Source organism: Phalacrocorax carbo, chromosome 4 (assembly GCF_963921805.1).
Source record: "Phalacrocorax carbo chromosome 4, bPhaCar2.1, whole genome shotgun sequence".
Classification (NCBI taxonomy): domain Eukaryota; kingdom Metazoa; phylum Chordata; class Aves; order Suliformes; family Phalacrocoracidae; genus Phalacrocorax; species Phalacrocorax carbo.
In genome coordinates this window covers 41,341,247-41,367,332 of record NC_087516.1, presented here as the reverse complement: position 1 = coordinate 41,367,332, position 26,086 = coordinate 41,341,247, and the positions used below count along the sequence as shown (strand labels likewise).

Genomic DNA, 26,086 nt, shown 5'->3' with positions numbered 1-26,086 from the left:
TATAATCGCGTTCGCTAGCTCACGCAGAACTCGGGCTTACGCAGGAGCTGTCTCCCCTCGAATCATTCACCGGCCTCCCCGCTTCTCCTGTCCTGCAAGCTGAAAACACATGGCAAGCAATACGGTCAAATATTTCAGTGATTAAATCATTACGCTTTGAGTACAGTCAGCTCGGATGCCGTTTCTGAGATTTAAAGGACGGTGCGCGGCAGTTCAAAAGGAAAGCAAAACCTCACCCTTCCCTGTGCGCGCTTTGAACGAGCTTGAAGAAAAATAGTAGGTCAAAGCTTGCCGCTTCCGCCGCTCCGCTGCCGACAGTTGCATTGTCAAGCGGTTTGATGCAGATGCACCTCTTACGTAGTTTTGTGAAGTCTCAGAACTAAAACCACTTGTTTTTATCAAGTGTTTTCACAGTATCTATTTTAGGTAGTCGTGTGCACAGCAAGGTCTTGGTTCATCGCTAGCGAAAATAATTCCGCATTCTCCATCTTTTTTGTTGTTAAAGTCACCTTTATTAACAAAAGGTTCCTTTAAATGACAAAACTGGAAACTCGCGCTGCAAGTCGTCTTTGTTTTCCAAGACCTTCGCTAAAGGAATGCCAGACTGACCCCCCAGTTACACGTGCTTTAAAAGCAGCTTTAACAAAGGACAGAGCTTGGGTTGCTCTCGGCCGAGCGGGAGGCGGCGGGAGGCCGCGCTGCGGCTCGGGGGGAGCCCCCCTCCCGCCGCCGGAGGGGCCGGGGCCGGGACCCCCGGCCGGCGGGACCCGCTCGCCAGCCGCGGCTGGCGGGAAGAGTTGGCGGGAGGGGAGGCGGCGGGGCAGGCAGGGGCCAAACCCAGGCCGAAGGCAGAAGGGAAGCAACCCCGAACGCGTAGAGAATCCTAGACAGGGAGCCCGGGAAGCGCGGCTTAGACCGACGCGTTCGAGCGGGAAGAAGTAACGAGGCTCTTGTCCGTGCGAGCGGCGGCGGCAGCAGCAGCAGCAGCAGCAACCGCCGCCAGCCCCGCGCTCCCCTCAGGGCCCGCTCGGCCCCGCGCCCTTCTAACGCCTTCCCGCCTCCGCCCCGCCAGGGCCGACCTCGGCCGCCACCGCACGGCCGCCTTTCAAATCCCAACGGCCGCGCCGCCGGGGAGGAGCGACCGGGGCGGGGGGGAAGCGAAGGGGGCCTTTTAAAAGTGGGCTGAGCCGCTGCCGCCACTCCCGCACGGCGGGCCGGGCCTCCTGGCGGCGAGGGAAAGGGAGCGCAGCGCGGCCCAGCTCAGCCCTTCGCTACCGCTGCAGCGGACAGGAATAGCGGCTTCCCCCCACACCGCGGGACAGCACCGCCGGCCCCAGCGCCGCAAGGCGGCAGGGCCAGCCCGCGCCGCCGCTCCTCGGGAGCTGTAGTCCTGCCGCCGCGCCGGCCGCGGAGGGGGCGGCGGGCGGACGAACTGCATTTCCCGTGGTGCCCCGCGGCAGGGGAGCCGGCATGCGCGGCGCGGCGGGGCGGGGCGGGGCGGCGGGCAGGTTGCTGTTGTTACATAGGAAACAGCTGAAGAGTCTCCACATGACAGGGGGGGAAGGAGGAAGTGGGGCGACGCACGGGGCGCCACCGCCGCTCCGGTAGCCGCGGGGCTCAGGGAGTCCTTCCCGCGGCGTACGGGCTGGCCGCCCCTGAGAGCGGGCTCGCGTCCCGGGGCCGCTGCTGAGGGGAGGCAAGCAGGGAGGCAGGAGGCGGGGGAGCGCCCCGCCGGGCCGCGGCGTCTCGCCGGGGAAGTTTGGTGCGGGGCGGGATCCCGCCGCCCTCCCCCGGGCTTCCCGCCGGCTGTGGAGGTGGCGCCGGGAATGAACGGCTTCGCCCCCGAGGAGGTGACCCAGCGCGGGGCGGACCCCGCCGCCGCCGCCGCGGTGGTGAGCAATGCGGGCTCCGCCGTGGAGGTGCCGCCGCCGCCAGCGCCGCCGGGGCTGGCTCCGGCCGCCGCCGCGGGCTCGGCGGGTGCCGGGGGTGCGGGCGGCCCCGGGGCCGGGCAGCTGTGCTGCCTGCGGGAGGAGGGGGAGCGGTGTGGCCGCGCCGCCGGCAACGCCAGCTTCAGCAAGCGGATCCAGAAGAGCATCTCGCAGAAGAAGGTGAAGATCGAGCTGGACAAGAGCGTAAGTCCGGGGAGGGCCGGGCAGGAGGGGGCAGGCGGGACCGCCGCCGCCGGCGGGGCGGGCGGGCGGACAAAAGCGGCCGGCGGGTCCCGGTCGTGCGTGCCCGGGCAGCGGCGGCGTGTCCGGCCCCAGCCCCGCTCCGCGCGGGCCGGTTGCTTCCGAGGCTTGGTTCATTTCGGGGCTTTCAATAAAGTTGAGGGGTTTGGGATTTATATTTTTTTTTTGGCGGCGGGGAAGTGGTGTTTCCCCTTCCCCCCCCGCCCCCTTCCCCGTTTTCCGTGGCGCGGTGGAGTTGGGCTGGCGCTGCGGGATCGCGGCCTGAAAGTGCTCTTCCCTCTGCGGGAGGGTGGGGGGAAGCGCCCGTCCGTCCCCCCTGGCCTGTTTCTGGGGTCCCCTCACACCCCAAGAGCCGGGGACACCGACTGCGTGTCCCCCCGTGTAGCTGGCGGGGGAAGAAGCGTGGCCGGGAAGCGCTCCTCCTCCTCCTCCTCCCGGGAGCGGAGCCTGCATGGCTCCCGGCGCGCTAGTTTGTGTCCGTTCCTGGCGAGGGCAGCGCTCGGCTGCTCCGCCTCGTGTTGCAATGTTGCACGTCTCCCCGTGCCACTGTATCTTCCGCTCGGCAGCCATCAGGCGCCGCGCGGCGCGGCGGGGCAGGGGGAGCGGGCACCCCCCGGCGGAGGGGGCGGCCGCCCCTCTGCGGCAAGAAACGCCCCGGTGTCTGGGGGGTGCTCGCCCTCGCCCGGTACCGCGGGAGGGTTTCCCGGGGCGGGGGCGAAGCAGCTGAAAATGCGCGGCAGCCGGCGGGACTGTTCCGCGCCTCGGCCGGAGCTTTGTGCGCCCCGAGGGACCCCTCCCCACCACCACCCGTCTCCGCCTCGAGGGGACACACACACACACACCCCCCGTTCCCACCACCCCCGTCTCCTCCTTCCTCCCTCCCCCCCCGCCCCCGTCTCCTCCCGGGGGCTCCTCGGCCCGCAGGCGCCGTCCCTGTGCCCAGCTCCGGGCTTTTATTGCCATTAAAGCTCGCAGATCTGAAAACCGGGGTTGGTAGGCGCGGAGGAGTTCTCCAAAAGCGTGCGGATTCGTACAAAGGGAAACTTTTAAAAAAGAAGGTGGGGGGCGGGAAAGTGTTTCTTGACCTCGCCCAGGTAGTGGATGTAAAACAGGGAGGGGGAGATTATAGTTGGGAGACGAGAGCCTGTTCAATAGTAGCAGCTTTTTACCCTCCAAAGGACAACTGAAAGCTTGTTTTTTGTTTGCTTCCCGGTCCTGAGTTGCGATGAGTGACTGGAGGGAGGGTTGTACTCGTGTGTCTCTGCAGCCTGTTACTAAGTCAGTCGATGGCAGCACTTCGGTGTCCTCTGGGCCAAGCCAGTGGCGGTGATCTGTAGCATAACACGCTCTTTATTTCGAAGAATGCAGTAGGAAAGCTTCCTCAACTGTTAACGTGACTGTGGTTGCTGGAGGGTCGTCTCTGTACGTGCACTTACAAGTCTGGGATATACTTATGTGGACTTGATTGAAAGATGCAGTATTATTCTTTCAGGCAAGACATCTGTATATTTGCGACTTCCACAAAAACTTAATTCAGAGTGTGAGAAACAGAAGAAAGAGGAAAGGCAGTGATGATGATGGTGACTCACCAGTGCAAGACATCGACACTCCAGAGGTAGCTAAATAGTTGGGGTTTTTAATTGTTGTGTTAAGCTTGTTCTTAATGACTACCGGGTCTGCATGGATGCCATTTTTCCACCTTTGCAGCTGTTCTTACTTTGGGGCATGCGGGAACGGGAAGGCTCCTGATTCACTAGGTTCTTAATATACCAAAAGCTAACTGAATTCTGTGGTGTATTTTCTGTATTAATTATGCAGAGTAGAATGAACAAGATTCTCTAGATTATTTTTAAGCATCTGCTAGTTCTCGCAGAAAATAGCTGTTTTCAGCCCTCTCCTCCTTAGTGCTTCCTCTCCAGAGTGGTGCTTTGCCGCTATCAGCAAAGTCTGTCTTCTGCAGGAGCTGACAACTTGAAGGGAATTGCACATAGGGCTTGGGATACAAGTGCTTCACTGCCCGGTCCCCCCAATCCTTCCTTCTGTGCTAGATGTGTTGCAGATGGTTCTTGCAGTTATTCTGTTGCCTCAGTCTCACTAGGAAAGTCTGACGGTAGCTCTCTGTTTTTACCCCTTGTTGGGGGAGGAGATGTTTGGGGAGCTGTGTTAGAACGGAGTGGAGAAGGATGGTGCTTCGTGCTTTTCCGACCTGTTTTCTCTGCTGCAGGCCAGTGAAACCTAACACATTATAAAAGTGAACTGCAGCTTTCAAACCCTGTCTATGGTATAGTGGGAGAAACTGCATGTAAAGCTCTTTCCTGCACATGCTCTGTATTATTTCTGCTACTGCCTGGCTTAGCAGGTGCTGTTCAGTGTGTTAATTTTGAGCAGAGGCTGTCATGTGTACCTGGTGCCTTCTAAGAGGGATTTTTTTTTTTAACACCTTCTTCAGAAACTGCTCCATAAGTGTTAATTTAATGGCATCCTTATGGTCAGCATCTGCAGATACCAGCAACATAAGTGATGAAACTTTGTGCAAAAATCCTTGCCTAAAGGCACGTGGCTCCAGTGTGAAGGCTCTGGCTAAGACGACTTTAGGGGATTGGGAGTAGTTTGATGCTGGGCTGTGTTGTTTGTCTGGGAAATAAGTGGGATTGCTTCTTTGAAAGTTCTGTCTAAAGCTAATGTTCTCCGTGACTTCAGGTAGCTCTCTGGCACAGTGGTAATCGTGGCTCTCCTGCAAGCCTGTTTTGTTTTCTCATGCAAGAATTATAAAACATGTCACAACCTATGGATATCTTCTAGAATAAGAAAGCAAGCTTTTTTATATGGTACTACTGGAGGAAAGAAAACTGCCTGGGAAGTATTTTTGAGAAGCTTCAGCTGGCCGTTTGGACAACAGCAGTATGTTCATCCCATGTGATTACTGTATGCCTTAGATGTCCATTGGCCCTTGGCCTTCCTTATTTTCAATTGCTATCCAGTTTAGTAAGGAAAAAAAATACCATTCTTCTGAAGACTTGTAAGGCCCTCCTGTTTCCATCTCAGTCATGACCATAGTTACCTGTTAGAAGTGATCTCTACGCAAGGGGAAGAGGCTTCTGTAGTACTGGTAGCTTCTGGGACTTGGTGGAAAGCTGCTGCTACTCCTTTGCAAGATGCTGTAGTGTGTGTGTTCCCCGCTGTGACTTGGGAAGCGACTTCGTGCTGGGTAAACTTCAGATACCAAAGGATGGCCAGCCTCTATTATATAAGGCAGCATCACATCAACTCTGGCCAGGCTACCAAGTACACAGTAGCACTGTTTGTGTTTAAATATTCTATAGTTGAGGCTGCTAAATGAATTTAAAATGGAAGTGAATGCCTTAACCAATCTTTAATGCATCGAGTTGAGAGAACGCTACTGTAATTGCAACTGATGTAGCAGAATTTCTCATTCTGCCTGCTTTCTCATCTTGCTTTCCCACTCAGTCATCTGATTAAGTTCTCTTACACTGTCAAGGAGGGTGGGAGGGTAAGCTGTTGCTGGGAGAAGTGACTGTTTGATCAGAGTTCATGGGATTCAAAACTGATGGAGTACTAGGTTGAAGTTGTATATTTGTATCCCTAAGAGGACCTTTGTGCAATTCTCTCAACAGTCAGCTCATGCTGTCCATAGTTTTGGACAGCTATGCCCGTGCATGTAACTCCTGCATTGTTCTTTTCTAGCAGGAATATCTTCGGAGAGCAAGAGCAGCTGTTTTCTTCTCTCACCTCAAGCCAAGAAAACTTTGTGCTCTAGACTTTTTCCCAGTTCTAATATGTGCTGTCTCATGGTGCAGATATGCTATATCTTGCATGTAACTTGTGTAGAATTTGATGGCTAAAATCACAATATAGGGGCCTCCTTTGAATTGGCACCTTCATAGGTGTTAAGTGAAAGTTGTTACCGGGCTTTGTGTTATCATGTTTGGACTGGGGAACAAACAGAAAACCCAGAAATGATTGAAGTACAATCAAGAGTTCCAAATACTGTCCCCAGCTAAAAGGAGGCAGAGCCATGCTCGGTAACAATAAAATGCTCTTAAACGAAGCTGGGCTGTTTTCTTTTCCACTGGAAGGTGTGGGGTGGGGTTAGTTTTTTGTCAGAATGAGATCTGCTGAGCTGACTGTTTACATTTATGCATCTGTGAGATTCCAAGACGTTTTTGAGAGGCAAACTATTCATGACTGAATCCTTTTCAGTTACATTAGATTGTTTTCCTCCCTTTCCCCCCCTTTTCTTCTAGGTTGATTTATATCAGTTACAAGTAAACACACTTCGAAGGTACAAAAGACACTTCAAGCTACAGACCAGACCAGGACTTAACAAAGCACAGCTTGTTGAAGTACGTATGAGTGTTTGTTCCATAATAGAAAATGCAACTTGCTGTGGCATGTGGCGTTCTATACAACGTGATCCTTGCATAAAGAGCACATGTAATCTGGGTTTTAGGAGAACAAAAAGGAGCTGCTTATCTAGCTTCCTTCATTGGCCACAGCTCCTGAGCTGAGTAAATCAAAAGTAAAAGTTCTTTCCAGAGAAGGGACTCTTAACTTCCACAAGGAGTGTGTGCTGCTTAAAAACATGCAAGTGTTGAGTTGGAACAGTAAGATGATCTGCGTGTCCCTGAGTATCCTAGAATCATGGATTTATAGTCTGTGCATCAGTCACACCTTCACCTGAAGTGTCCTGCTTTTTCAGTTCTTTTCAGGATTAGAAACTGAGAGGTGGCAGTGAAGTTCTAGTAAGGTTCAGACTGTGCTTTAAAAAGCTAGCTGGTACAAACATAGGTGTTTCTGTGAATGTAAAGTATGGAAATCTGAAGAGCAGGCTTCTATTGATAATTACATTAATTAAAACCACTGGGATCTGTCAGGAGAAAAAATGGAACTTTATGAAATTAGAAATATTGATAAGAAAAAAACCTAAATGCTGACGCTGCAAGTGAGTACAGCTGTATGCAAGCATCTTTGCTGCATGTGAGTGTAATTTGAAAGGAATCCTTCTGCGTGGCAAAGATGCAGATACAGTGTGCTGATAAAAATATGTGGGAGAACTGGTGATCCTCTCTCAACGGGGAGATATAGCAACTATTTTTTTCACTTTTGGGCAGTGATCACTTGGTTGTACTTTGGTGCATGCATTTTGGTCTCTCCTTTAATCTGTGTGGATTAAAGGCACGGCCCTTAAATGTGTGGGAGATCTCAAGGCTGAGCTATAAAGGAATAGTGCTGCTGCCACTATGAGTAAGAATTTAAAATCAGTCTTCTGTTTTCTTAGATGTGAGTTGAGGTACAGCTAGCTCTTGAATTAGCAGGAGTGTGATTTGGAAAAAGCACAAGCAGTTTTTGTTCTGCAAAACTAGCATTTCTAAGGATCTGCTTTGTGTACGTCTCATGAGATATTTGTGCTGGCTTATGCTTAAGCTGCTTGATGTGAATAGGCAAGGCTTCTGTCACGTGCGTTGTTTGACCTGCAGGTATTTGTGAGCCATAGCTGCAGAACTTCCTTAGTTTGCAGTGCACGTGATTCCTTGTAACCTGTCCTAATGTACAATGGACACTCCTAGCTGTTACTTGGAAGTCTACTTTAAAGGAGTCTGTCAAACTGTTTCCCTGTGAATTTTTTTGGCGTGGGTTTTAGAAAGCTTTCTAACTTGTTAATTATGCTAAACATTTACCCTTGTACCCTGTGGAAGTTAAATGAGCTGTCCTATTTTTCTGACTTCCTCTTGCTAATTTTAATCTACCAAAGTATTCTGTAAAAGCCAGAGAATAGTCTTAGGTAGGTATAATATTTTGAGTGCTTCCTTTTAAAGCTGGTGTTCATTCTGATAAAGGGAAAGACTACTGGAATGACAAAAGTTATTCAGGAACTGTTTAGAGGTTGTCATGTTTTAGTGGTTACAGCATGGTGAGTTTTCATTGATAGCTCTGTTTTGAAGAGCTGAATGTTCAATTATAATTCTCAAAGATTCTGGTATTGTCTTAGATTAGATATTTCTATACATGACTTAATATAGCCACATGCTTCCCCCAACCCGAGTGATGAGCAGTAGCCTCTGATTTCTGTGCTGTAGCTCTGTTGATATTCTATAGTCATTACTTGCTTTATAGTCAAGTTTTAACTATACAGATGTAATGATACTCCCATGCTTGTTTTGAGAACTTGGGGGTTTATTCCTGAAAAATTTCTGGGCATTTTACTCTGGAAATTAGGTATAATCTGCTATAGTCAGCCCATAATTCTCAGTAAAATGGTTCCTGTTTACTTTTTTGTGACTACTAAAGACTTTTGAAGAGGTAGCTTTTCTTTTTTTTTTTTTTTCCCTAAGCTTCTTGATCAATCTTTTAAACTTTAATGTAGTTGATTTAAATCTGAATCTTCAGTTTCTGTATGTAAGACTGGTTATTTAATTTCCTTGCGTTCTTCCTTTATAGATAATTGGCTGCCATTTTAGGACAATTCCGGTGAATGAAAAGGACACCTTAACATATTTCATCTACTCAGTGAAGAATGACAAGAACAAATCAGATCTAAAGATGGATAGTGGGGTTCACTAGACGGAAAAGGTTGGGACTGAGACTCAGGCCGCAAATCAAAAGACTGAGGGTTTTTGTTGATATGCAAAAGCTTTCTTTGTAACTTTTTTCTTTCCAGAGAGTTTCTCTGTTTTATTTTTCATAACCTTGCTGATTTGTTTGAAAACCATCTCTTATGAAACAAATTTCCTCAGCAAAAGTATTTTAAATAAATATCACTGATATTGTTGCTCAAGTGGGTGTGTCTAACTTTAGTGAGTTACTTGTACCTAATAGTTAAGCTTTGACTAATTATGTAATAATATTAAAATATTTTTCAATTAAAGTGTGCCAAGGATATATTTATGAATGTACTTCAAGTTCTCATGATGCAATGCCTTTGATAAAAACAAACAAAAAGCTGTAGCAGACTTGGCAGTAGGTTCTTCTTCCTAAGGTAAAAGGCTTTAAGTGACAGTTCCAGTTGCTAGCTGGGCAGAAATGGCTGAATCACATGTTATTTTTCCCCTCTGGAAACAAGAATTGATGGGGCCTTTTCTGATTTGTTTATTCATCTTGTCTGTGCTGGGATATGTGCTTCCAAGCACCAAGGCCTTCCTGCTCCAATATTAAAATGGGAAAAAATGCAGCTCTCAAATTTCAAAGCCATAAGTATGGATGAAAAGACTGTTGCGGCTTACTGTGCCGAGAAATCCTTCCACTCAGTAAGAAATCCTTTAGCTGCTGACTTTTCCATTCATCTACATAGAATGCACCTAAGAACTTAATTGGACAATGGAAGACGGCGTCTGTGCTGGGTCAATATGGTATGTTCTAACAGGCGTTCTATTTCTTTTTCATCGCATGCATTAGCTCAGGCCTGTTTAAAAAAAAAAGGGGGGGGGTCGGGACGCAAAACAAAAAACCCAAACTTATGTTAACAGGTAACGTGAGAAAAGTATCCAGCAATAGTTCTGCTTTTATTTTAATATCTTGGTAAAGTCTGATGTTGAAGACAATCTTACGAATGACGACTTGTATTGTTGTTTAACTATTGTGCCAGTCTAAATGTGTGGTATGTGGGATATGATTTCTTTCCACTTTAAGATGCACACGTAGGTTGAAGAAAAGGTGGAGGGAGAAGAGTTCTCATCTCAAAGCAGAGGAGGACACAGCTTCAGCTTGTTCAGTTAGCATTTGTTGCAACTCTTAACTTTATCAGACGCTTAAAAGCATTTTCTTAATTTGGGAAAAATAAGGAAGCACTATTTCTATGGTCTAATCTGCTCGATGTTAATCCTGTGAGTTTTTTGAGAACTACTGCTTTGCTGGCATTACTGCAACTAAGATGCTCCATTTTGCTTTTTTGACCCATGACACTCACATAGAACTGAATGATGATAAACCCTAACCTCAAACTGGCTGCCTTCCCAGTAGCTCTCAGTGGCCTGATTTCTTTCACTTCCAGTGTCTTGTGTTTCCACAATAACGTTCTGCGGTGTTGGCCTAAATTCAAGATGGTTAGTGATACCTAGCCAGTGGCAGCTAAAATTGGTATTTCTTTGAAGAGATGTTTTAGTGCCCATTTCACTACAGTAATGTAAAGCTGCTTGCTGAATATCCTTTGCACAAATTGAGCTTGTCATCTTCAAAATACTAGCTGGAGAAACAGCCAGGGAACCTGGCCGTGGATAGGATACCTGAAGGAGAAAGGCTTTTTCTCTGAGTGCATGGCAGGGGTGAATGCTCTCGCCTAGGCCTGGCAGGACCTGTAGAAGCTTTGGGAGGGAAGGAGAGTGGGGAGGGAAGCAAAAGCAAGTTTCTATGGGAAGTCAATCTTAAAAGCAGTAGCATAAGTGACCCTGCCCTTTCCTGTGGAAAGGCACAAAACTTTTCTGCAGGGGATTATGGATTTTCCTTAGCCCAGGAGCGGTGGAAGGAAAGTAACTGAAAACAACTGTGTTACCCAAATTTGCATCTGCCTTAGATTTTTTTACTGCTGCTGCTTTGGAAAGCTGTGAATGCCCGGCATATGTGACATGATTTATGTAGAAACTAGATGGTACAACTGACAAAAGTTATGTGCCCTTATTACTGCTAGAAGCTTATAGAGGACTCTGCACAAGAGCAGATACCATATGCTTTCTTAGCAGAGCACTGACTTTGGGTATTTTGACTGTGGGTTGCCAGATTTATGGGGTTTTTTTTTTACCCTTAATTGATGATTTGGTAGGAAGCCCAAATGACTCAGGAATAATTACACAAACCAGGCTTAAAAAGCCTGGTGACACAAACTGTTTGTTTAACAGCCAGTAGCCTAAAAATTACTTGGTAAAAATAGTACATGCAGATTTACTTGAAACATTTATTATTAGCTATGTATAATCACCCACCTCCCCCACTAGCCAACCCTCCTTTACTAACAGAGGAAGAAAAACAGTCATTGTGGTATTTCATACTGCATGTGAAGTAAGTCTGGTAAACTGGTGGTAGCAGTTTTTTGTAATATTAATTTAGTAATATTGTAAGGTTATTAGATGAACAGTACACATTTTTTAAGTGGAAAAAACCTAAATATTTACTTCAGTACTACACACCCTCCATGTGACTGTGATAGCTAAAGAGTTTTAATATGTAAGACAATAAGCCAGGCTTACTACCTATAAGCCTGGCTTGTTCCAGGTGGCTTTCCTTAAGCTTACAAAGGCACAGAAATTATTGGCTGTTTTCCTCTTGCACTGCAATCGGTATTGGCACTTGCTGAGAGGTGACTTTGTATCTACAGCCTAGATCATGATATCTCTTAAACACTAAGATGGTTACTTCTAATAATTTGAGATACCTCTTTGTCTTCACTTCCCTAGCTATTTCACTACAGAGGTAGTCTAAAAGTAAAAAGCCAGCATTTTAACTTAATTCTGAGGTATTGTATTTCAAACAAGGCTTGATTAAAAAAGCTGCTTGAGTAAGGATTTCTATGTTGCCTTATCAGACCTTGCATCAGCCCCATCCTCTTTAGATGTCATTCTGAATATATATGCTATTGTAACTGTTCCAGTATTTTAAAAGTTCGATTTTAAGATCAAACAATTTAAGATTTTACAGATTCCATAGTTAATGCAGGTGACCAGTGAGATGTAATTAATATTTAAGTGTGCTTTAGTACTATTAATGTGAGTTTTTACTCCACCCACCCCCCCACTCCCCCAGTGGAATTTTCAAATATGAATGGTGAAAGTTTGCCTTTTGTATGTGTATGTATTTGGTTTAAGATGCCTAAATAGCATGTGTGAGGCTGTCTGCAGAAGTGCCAGGTACTGCGTAGCTTCAGCTTAAAGCAATACTAACTGTGTGGTGGCAGTAAGGCAATAGAAACCTACACTTGCAGTAGGTTGCTACCCTTAACCACGTGAAGGCTTAAGCTTGGAATTTCTTCATCAAAACTAGTTGTGAATGTTGTGCTGAGTAACATGAGTTAGGCTTTTCGCTGAGGGGTGCATATTAGGATGCATTAAAAGCTAGTACAGGCTTTCACACCATTTTGGAAATCAAGGCAGCTACCACATTTGAAAGGAGAGTTTCTTACATATTTGAGATTCCAGAAAGGTATAGAAAGGAAATTTTTTCTGCAGTGTAAAAAGATGCACTGTCTTGTGGTTAGGAAGGGGGTTTTTTGGTGGCGGCGGTTTTGTTTTTCCCCTTGAAAGCATTATTACTTGATTGTAGACTGATGACTGTTGTCTTCACCAGCAGACTTGTATGTCCATCATTGAATGTTGCAGGGAATCACAAAAGATATCTTTGGTCCAAAGAAAATATCCCTGAAAGATATTACCAGATATTTAAATAATTACATTATTGCTTTATCAAAGCTTTAACGTGACATTCATTTCCAGTTGTGAGGTTTGGGGTTGTTGGGGTGTTTTTTTAGCTTTTGGTGGGATGTATGTGGAATTAGTGTGTTTGTAGGATGCCCTTCCAGCAATGAAAGTGCAACTGCAGGTCTGTATGAAGACACTGTATTTTTACCTCTGCTGGCCTGTGATGACAAAACTTTCATTGACTGACCAGAGTGGCAGGACTCCACCCTGGTATTTTAGCTTTGAGAAAGTAAACTTACCAAATACATAATTTCAGAAAAACAAAGAGCTTCTACATGTGCATGTGTACCATTTAGTGCAATTTGTCCTGAGAGCAGACCTGCAAAGTAGGTCTTCAATACCTCAAGGTGGTTGAAGGAAGACTGCCTTGTGTATTGATACGAAAGAAAGAGGCTTTCTTAGGCTGCTCAAAGCTTAGAGGTTGAAGCTGGTAAACCAAAGTGTGCTTCAGGGTGAGGATACCATATCTGGTTTTAGGGAGAGTGAAATACAAAAAAGTTACTTACACCCTGCTGTCAGTTTGAATGTGAGGTTTCTAGCTTTAGAAGTCGTTCCCACGTGGTTCAAATCTAGTCCCTTATGGGGGTGCTGAAAAGTTGCCTTTTACTGGATTTTAGGGGACTTGAGAAACTTGGGTGGTAAGAGGAGCACATATAAAAAGTAATTTTTGCTTGCCTATATAATGCCATCGTATTTTAGTGTCCCTGAAGTATTGGTAAGTTTTGAAGTGTTGATATTTTTAATCTAAATTTCCTGAAGAAAAGATGGTGCTAGAAAGCTGAATACCTCTTAATACAGTTTATTACTTCAAACCAGTGTGGGCTGGTGGTGTTTATGAACTCGGTGTGTTGGGATGTACGTTGTTCCGGTAAAACAACAACAGAGACCCCCATGTTCAGTGAGAACCACACCGTTCAGCTTTGTCGGCAGTGCCAGAGAGCCAGAGAAGTGTCCGTGTTCTTGGGCTAAGTTTTCTCCCTCCCTTGCAGGCATTTGTGAACCTCTGTTCCCCCCTGTGTGCTTTCCTACTTTAAACAGCTGTCTTTACAGAACCATTTATTCAGCTGATGTATGTGCATATGCCTTAGAATAGCAATACGGTTCTTTGTGGAACAGAAATAAAATTTTGTTTATGGTCCTGAAAACATTTTCTTTGCAAAATTCATGTTGTGAATAAGGATTTGGTGTAGTTCTCATACTTAGTTTAGATCAAACAGAAGAGTCTAAAGTTGGGTGATTTAAATGCTGAAGTCCCCTATAGTGGGACGTGCAGGTTTACAAAATGTGCTAAGCATGTCCTAGGTGAGCCCCTGAAAAACAAAAACTGAAAACTGGCAGCATGTCAGGTAACTGGCTATATCGTGATATAATTTCAAACCATCTGAAGCCATGCATTTCTTTAAAATGATAGCTTATTCCTACAGTGGAAACCGGATGGAAGTATAACGGGTCGTCATATAGAACTGCGCAAGTGTGTATGAAACGAGCGCGGTCTTACTTTGGGCAGCAGAGCAATTCCTTCAAGTTGCAGTAACAGATCACCTCGCAGCCCTTCCCCTCCCAAAAGTGATCTTGCAGGCCATCATCGATTTGTCGAAGGTCCTCCATGCCTTCGGGGATGTTGTGACAGTTGCTGTCTTTGACGGCCCTCTTGTAACAAGAGGGACGCCGGGAAGGCGCCGCGGGGGTACCCAGGAGGGCGCTCAGCAGAAGCAACACCGAGACCATCTTCATTTCTGCAACGCTTCCTGCAGCAGGGTGCTAAAGAGAAATGAGGTACGTGACACAGGTATAGCTGTTGAACAGATCTGTTTCCCCAGTTTGCTTTCTGGCTTGTGTTTTTTTCTTTCCTGTGAACTTTCGGAGGTTTGAGCCTCTATGCTGGAGAGTGTTTTCTCCTAGGAGGTAAATAATATTGCAGCAGAATTGATATTCATTACTTTCTGTACAACCTTGGGAATCCTTTCATCGGGAATTGAGGCTTCTGTTGCTGGCAATTTTGTTGTTTCTTTGGCCTCTCACCTTGAGAAAATTGCTTTGAGCTGGCTGTGTTCTCTCAGTGGTGTGAGTAAATATATTGATTGTTACCAAACTAGGGGAAAATGCCTGGGTGTGCTTCCTTGCCTTCCTGGCCATTTTGCCTGTCAAAACAAGAGTCGCTCACATAAAATTAATAGTATCTTTCCCCATCAAAGTTGTGGGAAAACTGCCTGCTGATTGAAACCTCTCTTATGGACCACTTGAGAAACTGAAGCATTAAACAGCAAAGGATGCTGAAGCCCCCTACGGTGCTGTCCTGGGCGGTGGTCTCTGTGATTCGTACACTGCAGGCTCTGGTATGATACAGCATTGCTGAGAATTTCCTCTTTTTCTTAATCTTTTTTTAATACTCCAGACTGCTTAGCTGAGTCTTGCTGCATTGTCATTTAATTGGTGCTGCTTTTTAAAAGACAGGATAAATTATCCCTTGCAAAACGTTGCTGTTGGTGACTAGGCTTTCCATCGTCTGCATGAGCTTGTTTAACACTGTCTCTGCTATTCTGTGCTGCTTTGCACAGAGTGGCCATGCCACAAAGCCTTGGATAAGACCCTCAAACTTGCATTCACTTTTAAATTAGTGTTTTGAACAATGTGTCCTCCAGGACTTTATTAATATGAGGAGAGAGAGTGGGTTTTTTGCCTTTCCTCATGCTTGAATGAAAGGGGTCTGGTACCTGACTGAATTCAAACAGGAATTCTGCTCTGAAAGCTATCCCAAAGCAATGGTCAGCTCTGCCCAGCGAGCTCTCCCTGAGTGCTCCTCACTGTACTTGTGTTAGCCTCAAGGAAGACTTTGCTGCACTTCTGTCCTGTTGGCACTTGAGTCGATCCCCTGACACTAAAATATTATGGCCTGGTTCTAGTCTGTCTTGTGGGGCTGCTGAATAGAGTGCTCTAAAATAACCCAAAAATAACTGGGAATAAAGCAACATCTGATCAAAGACTGTCAAATGCCAAGTCAAGGTGGCAGAGCTATTATCTAGATAAGAAAAAAAAATAAGGCATGCCAGCTGTAGAAGTCACTAAGACAATAGTCCCACTTGGGTTATTTTGTAAAACTCTTGAGGTCACCTTTGAAAATACTAAAAATAAGCTATTAAATGTATAAATTTATTTTATAGTAATTTTTCCTGGATGGTTACATCACCACCATAGCTATCTTGCTGATTTTCCCTTCTTCAGCCAATGAATGACATGGCCAAGACTCTAGCTAAGAAAGTCTGGGAATTTGGATTCATGTTAGGGACAGAATGTTACACCTCAATGCTCTTCGATTATATTTTTTGGTAAGATTTTGTGCAAACTTGTTTTTTGAACACCAGTAGCCGAATAAAATATTAAAAAGCAGCCAATATACTAAAGAACATGACTGAAGTGAAAATAAGCTCTTGTGTATTCTTGAACTTCTGTCATAGAAGCAAAATTCATTGAACTATTCCTTATAGATTCCATGAACTCGTATGTGAACTTTTGAGTAGGAGACTCCTATAAACTACTCGTAGTGGAGCCTTGGGGATCTATTTTTTAATTACCTTAGAGTGTGGTATTGAATAACATACTGTCTTTATTAGTTTTAGACCTCAAAACTACTTCTCAAATAAAGTAAACATTGTTCTAACTTTGCCTGATGTTGTTTTTTTAGACTTGAGTAAAGAATCTGTATTATTATAATAATGGTTTTATTTTGTAGGAGTATAAACACTGCAGTTATGAGGGTTCTGCTCAGAGAAGTCTAATGCTTAAAGAGAAGTAGTTTTTTTATATTATACCTTGATAAATGCCAATGTCAAGAAATACAGTTTAGCATTCTTCTGTTCAAATAGTTGAGCTTAATTATTTAAGTATTTAATGGAAGAACACTTCCATGAAGGAGAAATTTAGGAAGCGGGGGGGTTTTGCCTTTGTTTCCTGTGATTGGGTTATTCTACGAGTTCTTCTCCTGAGGATGAGGTATTCATCAGATCTTGCTCTTGTGTACGTTTTTTTTTATTCCTAGTAATTTGGGTGATCTTTCCCTACCTGGAGTTTGGCTGGAATGCTCATTTGAATCTGTTCCCAGCTGCCTGTCTGCTCAAAATTCATAGGAATTCATTCTGTCCTGAAAACGGTCAGACTTTCTATAGACTGTCAAATTGCTGGATTCAAAAATCATGACCTATAGTCTAAGGTAACTCACTCTTTGCCTTGGAATAGAACAGAATATTGCTATAGTGAGTTGTCAAGAAGGCTTATATGTGTAACCGCTGAAATCCGTTTTTGTGAAGTCAGTATGCTAGTGAGCTGTGGATAAGGCAGCTTCACTATCAGGTCAGCTAAGCGTCTTACCAATGCTCAGCATTGTTATTATTCAGAAAAAAAGCATTGTATTTATTTTATTACAATTTTATTTCTGTTTAAATATTTCCTCTGGGGTTTTTCTTTTTTTTTTTTTTTCTTCAGATCATAATCAAAAGGAAACTTTTAGTCAAAAGACCTTTCTTCAAAAGGTTATTCCTTTACTGTGTGAGAAAGGTCTCTCTTTTCAGATGAAAAACGGCCAGGGACCAGAAGTGTTTCTTCAGCTCCCTGCACAGGATCACTTCTGATAAACTTGGCAGAGCTTTCAGATGCAGCATCTTTTTCTGACAAACTGCCACAACTTCTCCTGAATGTGCACGGATGATGGAATGTCACTGATTGCCTAGGTAAAGAACAGAGCTAGTACGTACACATTTATTTCAAAATACATGTCAAAGACCATATCTGCCTTTGCATACCACAGAAATGGTCTTTTCTCATAAAACAAATCAGGGAAGTGTGGTGAACAGATCCAGTCACTAAGGTGACTCGGAAGACTCATTGCCAGCAGGCACCCTCTTACACTTCTTTATTTTATAAAACCTTTGGAAAAAGTAGCAGTGCCCATTATGCTAAGCCTGACCAGGTCGCTCTGTCAAGATTATATCATTTCAATTTGTAGCAGGAGTAAAGCCATCTAAAAATATTTAAAATGAGCTGCCTGCATTTGCAAAAGTTCTTTTCAATACATTACTTTGGTTTCTTTGACACAGTGTAAGTAAAGTTTGATAACAAGTGTGGCTGGGATAGCAAGTGCTTTGAAATAATTTGGAGTTTTGTGGAAAATGGTTAGCTTGGGAATAGGCATGGTGAGTCAGGAATCAGTGCTATCCCTGCTCGTTCCGCTTGAGAGCATTTGAATTATCCTGCCAGGCAATTTGGCACCATATAGTCTTCAGATGTGCAAGGTGCAGAGGTAGTTAGAAAAGACCAAAGAGAAAAACCCACGTTTCAGCCTCTTTGGCCAAGAACAACAGGGTAATATTTTATGAGATGTGGTGCCCTTTCAGCTCCTACTAATACCATATGAACTTTAGATGTTAGAAATAGGGGATAGAAGTAGGGAAAACTGAGAAATGCCACAAAACGTGTATTTCAACACCCCTAGAGGCTCTGCATGTTTGGGAAAAGATAAATATTTACAATTTGGTCTATTGACTTAAATATACCCTTCAGAGTTATTAAGCATTCTGCTTCTCCAGTTGCCTAATGTTGAAAACAAGGAATACACTAATTAGTACACTTTTGGTGTATGATCTTTTCCCACCTGTCCAGTGGCATGTGCTGGGTTAACAAGTTGCACATAAAGTGAAGCAAATTTAATATATATTTGCTTCTTAATGTGCATTGAGTTCAAGGGCTAACAATACCTATTTAAGATAAAGCATCTTCTGTTGTTTGTTTGTTTGTCAAGTTTCCATTTCAGAAACACCTGTAAAATGCTCAGCTAAGCGTTTAATACTGAGGTGTGTTAGTGTGTAATAGATAGGTTTATTAGTGCGTTCCTAAGAAACCATTACACAACAGCTGTATAACTGATATTATTACTATGAAGTTTTCTCCGTTAAAAAAAAAAGCTTCAGATCTATTTTGCTTGAACAGTTGGTGCATTGTAAGGACAGCAGCTAGTCCACTGAGGATGAATTCAGTCAATTACTGCTTTGTAATTACCATCAATACCATGATTCTTTCCAGAAACTGAGTTCTCGTTAAAACCCATTTAGTTTTCTGAAAGACAGCAATTCACTGTGAACACACCTCTCTCCATATTCACCAATTTTGCAATAATATTGAGTACTGGAAGGCAATATAGTATGTTTAATGACTTCAGAAGTTAATATGTAGCAACCAACTTTGAAGAAGAGCAAGATAATGCAAGAATTATCTTTAGCTGGATCATATCCATGCATCTGTCTTGAATAGCGTCTTTTGCCTGCAATGTGTCTGCATCTCCCAAATCCTCTCCTGCATGTTCCCATATATATTTCTAATCCTGTACTCTGTAACTAGCATCAGCAGAACAAGTACACAAGGATAATGTCAGGAGCAAGACATACCTTTCTCTTCTGCTTCACTCCCTTTCACTTTCTTGGCAGCTGTATCTTTTCAGATGTATCCAGAGAGAGCAAGAGCTAACGGGGATGAGGAGAGGGAGGGCTGACGGGAGACGCTGTACAAACAGCCCTTTGTTTGTCCTGACTTCTGCCTGTGACTGACGCACTCTTTTCTCCAGCAAGGGGCCAGAGGATGGGCTTCGAGAACTACCTCTTTCAGTCACTGCCAACCTAGACTAGGGGGAAAAAAATATGAACGTATCCTTTCCAGCAGGAAACAATTCGTTCATCCAGGATCTGGTGAGAAGGTGTCTCCTCAGAGAGCAAAGCATAACATCCAGAATGGGGGAAGACGAAACACCCCGTGGAATAACTGTCTTGCTGTGAAGCATGAGCAGCCTGGGCGGAGTGGGAAGGAGTGGGCTACCGGGATTGCACAGGCAGAAGAACGTGGTTGCTGGACAGATGCCTTATTTTGCATTGGGCGGGAAGAACAGACATTGCCAACAATCTCATGCAATACTTCAATTCCTGGCTTTGGGATTCTTTCAGGTTTTTTGAAACTGAAATAGTAAAAAACCTGTAATTACTTTAACCGTACTACTAGTACAGCATACTCAACAATGCCATGCATTGAGTACTGACTAAACATTTAAACAAGAGGTAGAGCGTTACATCAAAAAGTATTTCAGGGGAAGTTATTTTAGACTAATACAGCTAATCAAATGATGTGGTATCATAAAAACACATAACGAGGTTCTTAAGTGGGATTGAAGTATTATCTATTAATGAGAAAATAGTCTTGGGCATGAAGTGTGTGTCCTATTTCTGTTGTGATTTGTCCCTTGTTCTATTATGGCCATTCTGGATCTATTTTGTGATGTGGATAGAGAAGTATGATTGCACCTTAGCTGTTGAGATGTAATTTTTACGTGCTCTAGTCTGCATTGCTTTGATTCTGCTGTTGCTCTGCAAGAAATTGGTTTTCTCTGTTGGGCTGCTTCCACACAGAGGTGTTTTAGGAGTACAAAAGGTGCCTCTGCTCAGCTGCCTCAATTTACAATTTGATGTCTTGGTGCTTGTTCGGATTGATTTTATCATATGCTGGAAGTGAACTAGGGGTTATGCAAGAAGTACATGTCCCATCTTCTGCTGCTTCAGCAAGGAGAGTAGGCAAAGGCTTAGAAGCAAACTTCTTGAAACCGAGCCTACCTACTTGTGGTGGTCCCATCCAGCAAGGTATTCCCCCTCTGTGATGGAGAAGGGCAGCTGGGACAGCAGAGAGCATGATCTACGGCTCTGATTCAGATATGCAGGACATTTTTTGCTGCTGCTGATATGCGCACGGCAACTTGAAAGGCAGAGAGGAGGCAGCTGCAGGCAGCTGCTGTCAGAACAGGACATCCTTGCCTTTTCAGGGTGACAAAATGTCTGGCGCTGGCTTTGCTTTTCTAAACAAATTCTTTTCTAGTGCAGATCCTGGCCACAGCGGTCCATGCCTTAAATGAGATTATCCTAATGCCTCTGGGAGTACGCAGTGTTAATGCCTCTAGGAGCATGCAGTGTTCCAGGGCAGTGCTCTGCTGTGGGACGGGGCTGTCGGCCTGGTGCGGATGTACGTAGCAAGGGGCTGGCTATAAAGCAGGGATCTTGGAGGAGGGAATGAGAGCATATTGTGCTGATGCTCTGAATTTGGGTGCCTTTTTCGTTAATCGCACATAAATTTTGGTATGAATAATTTGAAGATTTTGTCAGAAGATGTAATAAAACTGTATTAGGATTACTCCTTTGCTGCCCATTTAAGTTCTGTTGTGTTTTCCAGTGAGTATCTGTGTTTCCAAAACACATTTATTCCCTGGGAGACCCCTGGTAGGACAGCAGTCCAGTGAACTGATAGTTTTGTTTATAAAGTGAAGTGTGCGAGGGATAGTTTTCTTCAGGAAACAGCCTGCTGCATTTTGAGAGAAGACAGTTCTAACAAAGCTGGTGTTTTGCTGGTGGTGATTTTTTGGGGTTTGTTTTGGTTTTTTTCTTGTCCCTCCATAGCTCCATGTATGATATTTTCAGTCACTAAAAATGTTCAGGAACAGGAGGAAATCTTCTCCCTTATGATGCTGCTTCAGAGTAAAGGCTAGGAAACAAATTGGGATTTGGAGGAAGCAGAAGTTTTAGGGAGCTTTGGCAGGGAGATGCAACCCAAGAGGAAATAGAAGGCTGCTGCAGGAACAGCTCTGAGGTGTGAAAAGCAAGGTAGTTTATCGGAAAATGCATTGGAGGGCAGGGGAGCCTGCAATGGGCGAAAGCAAAGTGTAAAGCAGTATTTCCAGATCTTACCTCCTTTCCCCTTTCTCCACTTTGCCCCTAGCCCATTACTCTGAATGTCTGTTTCTATACTGAGTCTCCCTCCCTGTCTTCAGCCCTGGTGGTCCTTTCTTTATTTTCAGTTTCCTTCTGCCTTTTTGCTCCAGCACCACATCCCCAGCGGGCTCGGCAGCCGGTATCTGGTGCAGGCTGGCAGGGCGCCAGCTGTGACAGAGGGGTATTGAAAATCTCAGAGGGTTTTTGTTCCCCACCATGGCATCTGGAAGTTGCAGGAGAACCGTAAGGAAATCTTGCTTTTTCACCCTCCTTCATCTGTGTAGAGATGGTAATCATGAATCACATCCAACTCTTTATATTTAGAGACCCTTTTGTAGATGTATATGTGACCCTCTTCCTGTCCGAAGAGGTATGGCAATATTAGAGGTAAGATGCAAAGTCGAGCCGCTTTGGCTTCCCCCACCTCCCCTCCCCCCCGAGGCTGGAGCTTTTGGAGCCAGCAAGAAGTGATGGCCCATGAGGAGGCAATGGCAGATGGAGGCAGGAGGGGGTGGTGACAAGGCAGCAGCAATCCGTAAGAGAGGAGTAGTTTTCAAAGGAGAATGGCCCCTGGTAGCGTGAGAAAGAAGAAAGAAAAGGCAGCACTCAAGTTCGGCTGCAAAAGCATGGCTGCCTGTGACATATAGCATTACTCTAGACTGAATTTGTGTAACGTGCTCTGGAAAAATAATCTTTTTTTTTTTAAGTGCCCAGCACTCTAAATATGCTTTGCATTTTTAACATGAGCCACACAGGTTTAGCGATTTTTCTGTAAGCAAAAATCACTTTGCATCTTATTGTATCCTTGATATCAACACTCACCTCTTTGCAGGCTGACAGTGACAAATAGTGATGCTTCTCCCCTCACGTTAAATCTTCTTAAAAGATACCACTTAACCTATGAGTCAGCCGGCTCATTAATACATAGAGTTTATATGAGGAGATCTATAAGGAACTTCAGTACCTGATTTTGGCAGATGAAGCAGTCTAAAACCTGTACTTGAAGACTGTAAAGGAATATAAGTATTGTAGGGATGCATAAAAACCTCGGAAACTTAATGCCAGTAGTAATGACAGTGCCAGCACAGCTAAGACATTAACTGCTGTCATCATTTGTTACAGGATCGCAGTGGGTAGGGTGCCTTGGAGTCAGTCTTCAGCACAATGGATTTTTAAGCAAAGATAAAAATCTTTTATACTCCTTGTGCAAATATTCACGTGTAAAACAAATATAACTCACATTGCACCCCTCATCATGCTTTCCATCACTCAACATCTATAATGTCAGTCAGAAAAAGTATTTGAAAAGTTTCCTGTGCTTTTACTTCATGTAATCTTAATTTTGTGTCCTTTTTTTTTTTTTTCTGCTGATGATTGTTTTTAGAAAATGTCTGTGCTGTTAAATACTCTACAATTGCCTTTGTAATTCCTGCATCTGATAATTTGCTTTATACCTTGTACCTGCATTAGCCTGGGGGATTCATCTGAGTTTTCTGGAACACTGTTCATTGTTTGTTTTGAAGAAATCGGGGGTACAGAAGTTCTTGTTCATGCAATATTTCTTCTGTCTTTTGCCTTTATTCTTGGGCGCTGCTTTAATTCCAGCAGCTGTTCTCTGTGGAGTCCCAGAGTCCCCCTGTTCCCTTTCTCTGATTTTTGGCTTCCTGGTTTTGCTGTTAGTTTTCGCAACTTCTACTTGAGGCTGCAATCTGTGCTTGCTTAAAATATATGGCACAAAGCACTGGGCTAATCGAAGGCATCTTTTTGTGTATTTCCTCAGATCAGTGGTCTATTGGCATGCTTAGGCTGTTGCCGCTTTTCTGTGAAGGCGGAGGGGATGCAATATATTCAGAACCTGCTGACACTATGAACTATCAATTCCAGACAGGCCAAATGAGTTAATATTGTAAGTGTGTACGTATAAAGTCTGGTGTCTCAGGCTGGCAAACGGATCTGAATGTATGTTGTGGTTTAACCCCAGCCAGCAACTGAGCACCACACAGCTGCTCCCTCACTCCCCACCACAGTGGGATGGGGGAGAGAATCGGAAGAGTGAAAGTGAGAAAATTCGTGGATTGAGATAAGAACGGTTTAATAATTGACATAAAATATAATAATAATAATAGAACATAAAAAGCAAGTGAGGTATGTTGTAATTGCTCACCACCCACCGACCAATGCCCAGCTGGTCCCCAAGCAGTGGCCACCCCAACCAGATTTCCCCTAGTTTATATACTGAGCATGACGTTATATGGTATGGAATATCCCTTTGGCCAGTTTGGGTCAGCTGTCCTGGCTCTGCCCCCTCCCAGCTTCTTGCTGGCAGGGCATGAGAAGCTGAAAAGTCCTTGACTAGCATAAGCACCACTTAGCAATACTAAAGGATCAGTGTGTTATCAACATTATTCTCATACTAAGCCCAAAGCACAGCACTGTGCCAGCTACTAGGAAGAAAATTAACTCTATCCCAGCCAAAACCGGGACAAGGTATTATGGAAAAATTACTCTAAATTGGGAAACTGTTCCCAGTTACCAGCCGTCACAGATATTGGTTGTCTGATACCTAGAAATCTATGCCTGGTCTAATTCTTTGTTGATTCAGAATGTTACGGGGGTTTGGGGTTTTTTTACTGTTTTGCTGGGAATTAGTTATTGATACTGAAAGGCACCTGGCCTTGAGGGTGTAGTGTTCTGCAGCTGCTGAAGTTGGTTGGTGCCAGGAGTCTGATAGAAAACCACGAGGTACCTTTGCTTCTATCACCTGTGCTAAGTTCTCTGTAGTTAAAGGAAAAAAATGATAAAGCAAAACAAAAACCTCAAACTTATGTTAATTAAAAGGTCTGACTTAGTTTTCCTTAATCATCACCACTAAAAGCATTACAGGTACTGCACTGACTTTTGAGCACACCGCTGCCTTCTGCCTGTTACGGGGTAGCTCTGACATTAAACAAAGCTGCTTGCTGGGCACTCAGCTCTGGGCTGTTGCAGAGGGTCCGTAAAGGCTTGTCCAGCCCTCAGGCTTTTAACCCTGCTCCTCATCTGTGTGGTCACCAACAATAGAGTCAGCAGACACATCTGGAAAGTATCAAGTCTGACCACGTGGGGCAAAAGCACCTTTGCCAACAGGCTGGCCAATCTAGTGAGGAGACCTTTAAACAAGGAACAACAGGGGAGGGAGATGGCAACCCACAATTGAGTGAGGAAGCGGTGGCAATGTCAGGAAGCTTGCAAAAGAAGCAGAAGCAGAGAGAGGAGACCACGCACCTAATGGTTAGGCTGCTACTCAAATAGACTGGCAGGAATACCATGATGATCAACAAAAGCAAATGCAAAGTCCTGCACCTGGGGAAGAATTACCCCATGCACTAGGATAGGCTGGGGACAAGTTGGTTGAAATACAGCTTTGGAGGGAAGGTCCTGGTGGGCACCAAGTTGAACGTGAGCCAGCAATGCTTGAAGCAAAGGAGGCCAACAGTATCGTGGCCTGCATTAGGAGAAGCATTGCCAGCAAGTTGAGGGAGGTGATCTTTCACCTCTACTCTTCACTGGTGAGACACACCTAGAGTGTTGGATCCAGGTCTGGGTGACCCAGTATGGAAGAGATGGGGACAAACTGGAGGGAATCCAGTGAAGGGCCACCAAGATGATTATGGGACTGGAGCATCTATTTTATGAAGAGAGTCTGGGAGAGCTGGGACTCTTCAGCCTGGAGAAGGGAAGACCCAGAGATATCTACCTCTCAGTATCTCCAATATCTCCAATATCTCCAATATCTCCAATATCTCCAATATCTCCAATATCTCCAATATCTCCAATATCTCCAATATCTCCAATATCTCCAATATCTCCAATATCTCCAATATCTCCAATATCTCCAATATCTCCAATATCTCCAATATCTCCAATATCTCCAATATCTCCAATATCTCCATATCTCCAATATCTCCATATCTCCAAGGGATTGGGTAAAGAAGTTGGAGCCAGACTCTTCTCAGTGGAGTCCACTGACGGGACAAGAGACAATGGGCACCAGCTGGAACATAGATTATTTCAAAAATCTGAAGAAATTCTTTACCTGTGAGGAAGGTCACAGTGCCCACAGAGACTGTGGAGATCTTAAAGGTATTAAAAACCCAGCTGAATACAGTCCTGGGCAACCTGCTATAGCTGACTCTGCTTGAGCAAGGTAGTTGGACTAGATGGTGCCTTTCAACCTCAACTGTTCCATGGTTTCAGACCCACACTCAAATGGAAGTCAGTTAGTAGTTCAGCATAGGCTCCAGAACTGTAATCACCTGTACTGAGTGTACCGTCTTGAATAAGCTCATGTAACTGTGGTTTGACAAATCAAATATTTTGTTTGCAGATTCCTTATCAGTCCCTATCGCTCTTTGTCAGGTCACAGCCCAGATGCCCTGCGAGAGTAGCAACCTCCCTGCGTTGTGGCAAGAGACTGTGTATGCTACCACTTGTATGAATAGACAATTTCGTTTCCTTAAAAGCCTCTGGTGAAGGATTTTTGCCAAAAACTTTCTGGAAACTGAAGTACTGCGATAGGAGCTGAATCATGCTTTTCCACTTAGTCACAGTTCATCTCACAGTGGTGGTGGTCTTCCTGCTTTACCTGCCAGAAATAGTTTGGGGCATATAAAAGCGGAAAGGACACTTACATCTGAGTCTCACCAGA

At 44.7% G+C, this 26,086-nt stretch overlaps 2 protein-coding genes across 2 annotated transcripts; one reads left to right on the top strand and one right to left on the bottom strand.

Annotated features, from left to right (window-relative positions):
• Window positions 1-1,203: 1,203 nt before the first annotated feature.
• Window positions 1,204-9,103, top strand: SAP30 (Sin3A associated protein 30). The gene is made up of 4 exons (XM_064449711.1): window positions 1,204-2,132; window positions 3,682-3,804; window positions 6,455-6,553; window positions 8,649-9,103. Exons 1-4 carry the CDS (start codon window positions 1,827-1,829, stop codon window positions 8,769-8,771), a joined length of 651 nt encoding a protein of 216 aa, XP_064305781.1. The 5' UTR covers window positions 1,204-1,826; the 3' UTR covers window positions 8,772-9,103.
• Window positions 9,104-11,946: 2,843 nt separating this feature from the next.
• On the bottom strand, window positions 11,947-19,454 carry SCRG1 (stimulator of chondrogenesis 1). Its single transcript, XM_064449712.1, has 3 exons — window positions 19,045-19,454; window positions 14,109-14,371; window positions 11,947-12,550 (listed from the first exon to the last, which is right to left on the bottom strand). Exons 2-3 carry the CDS (start codon window positions 14,342-14,344, stop codon window positions 12,496-12,498), a joined length of 291 nt encoding a protein of 96 aa, XP_064305782.1. The 5' UTR covers window positions 14,345-14,371; window positions 19,045-19,454; the 3' UTR covers window positions 11,947-12,495.
• Between the last annotated feature and the right edge of the window lie 6,632 nt (window positions 19,455-26,086).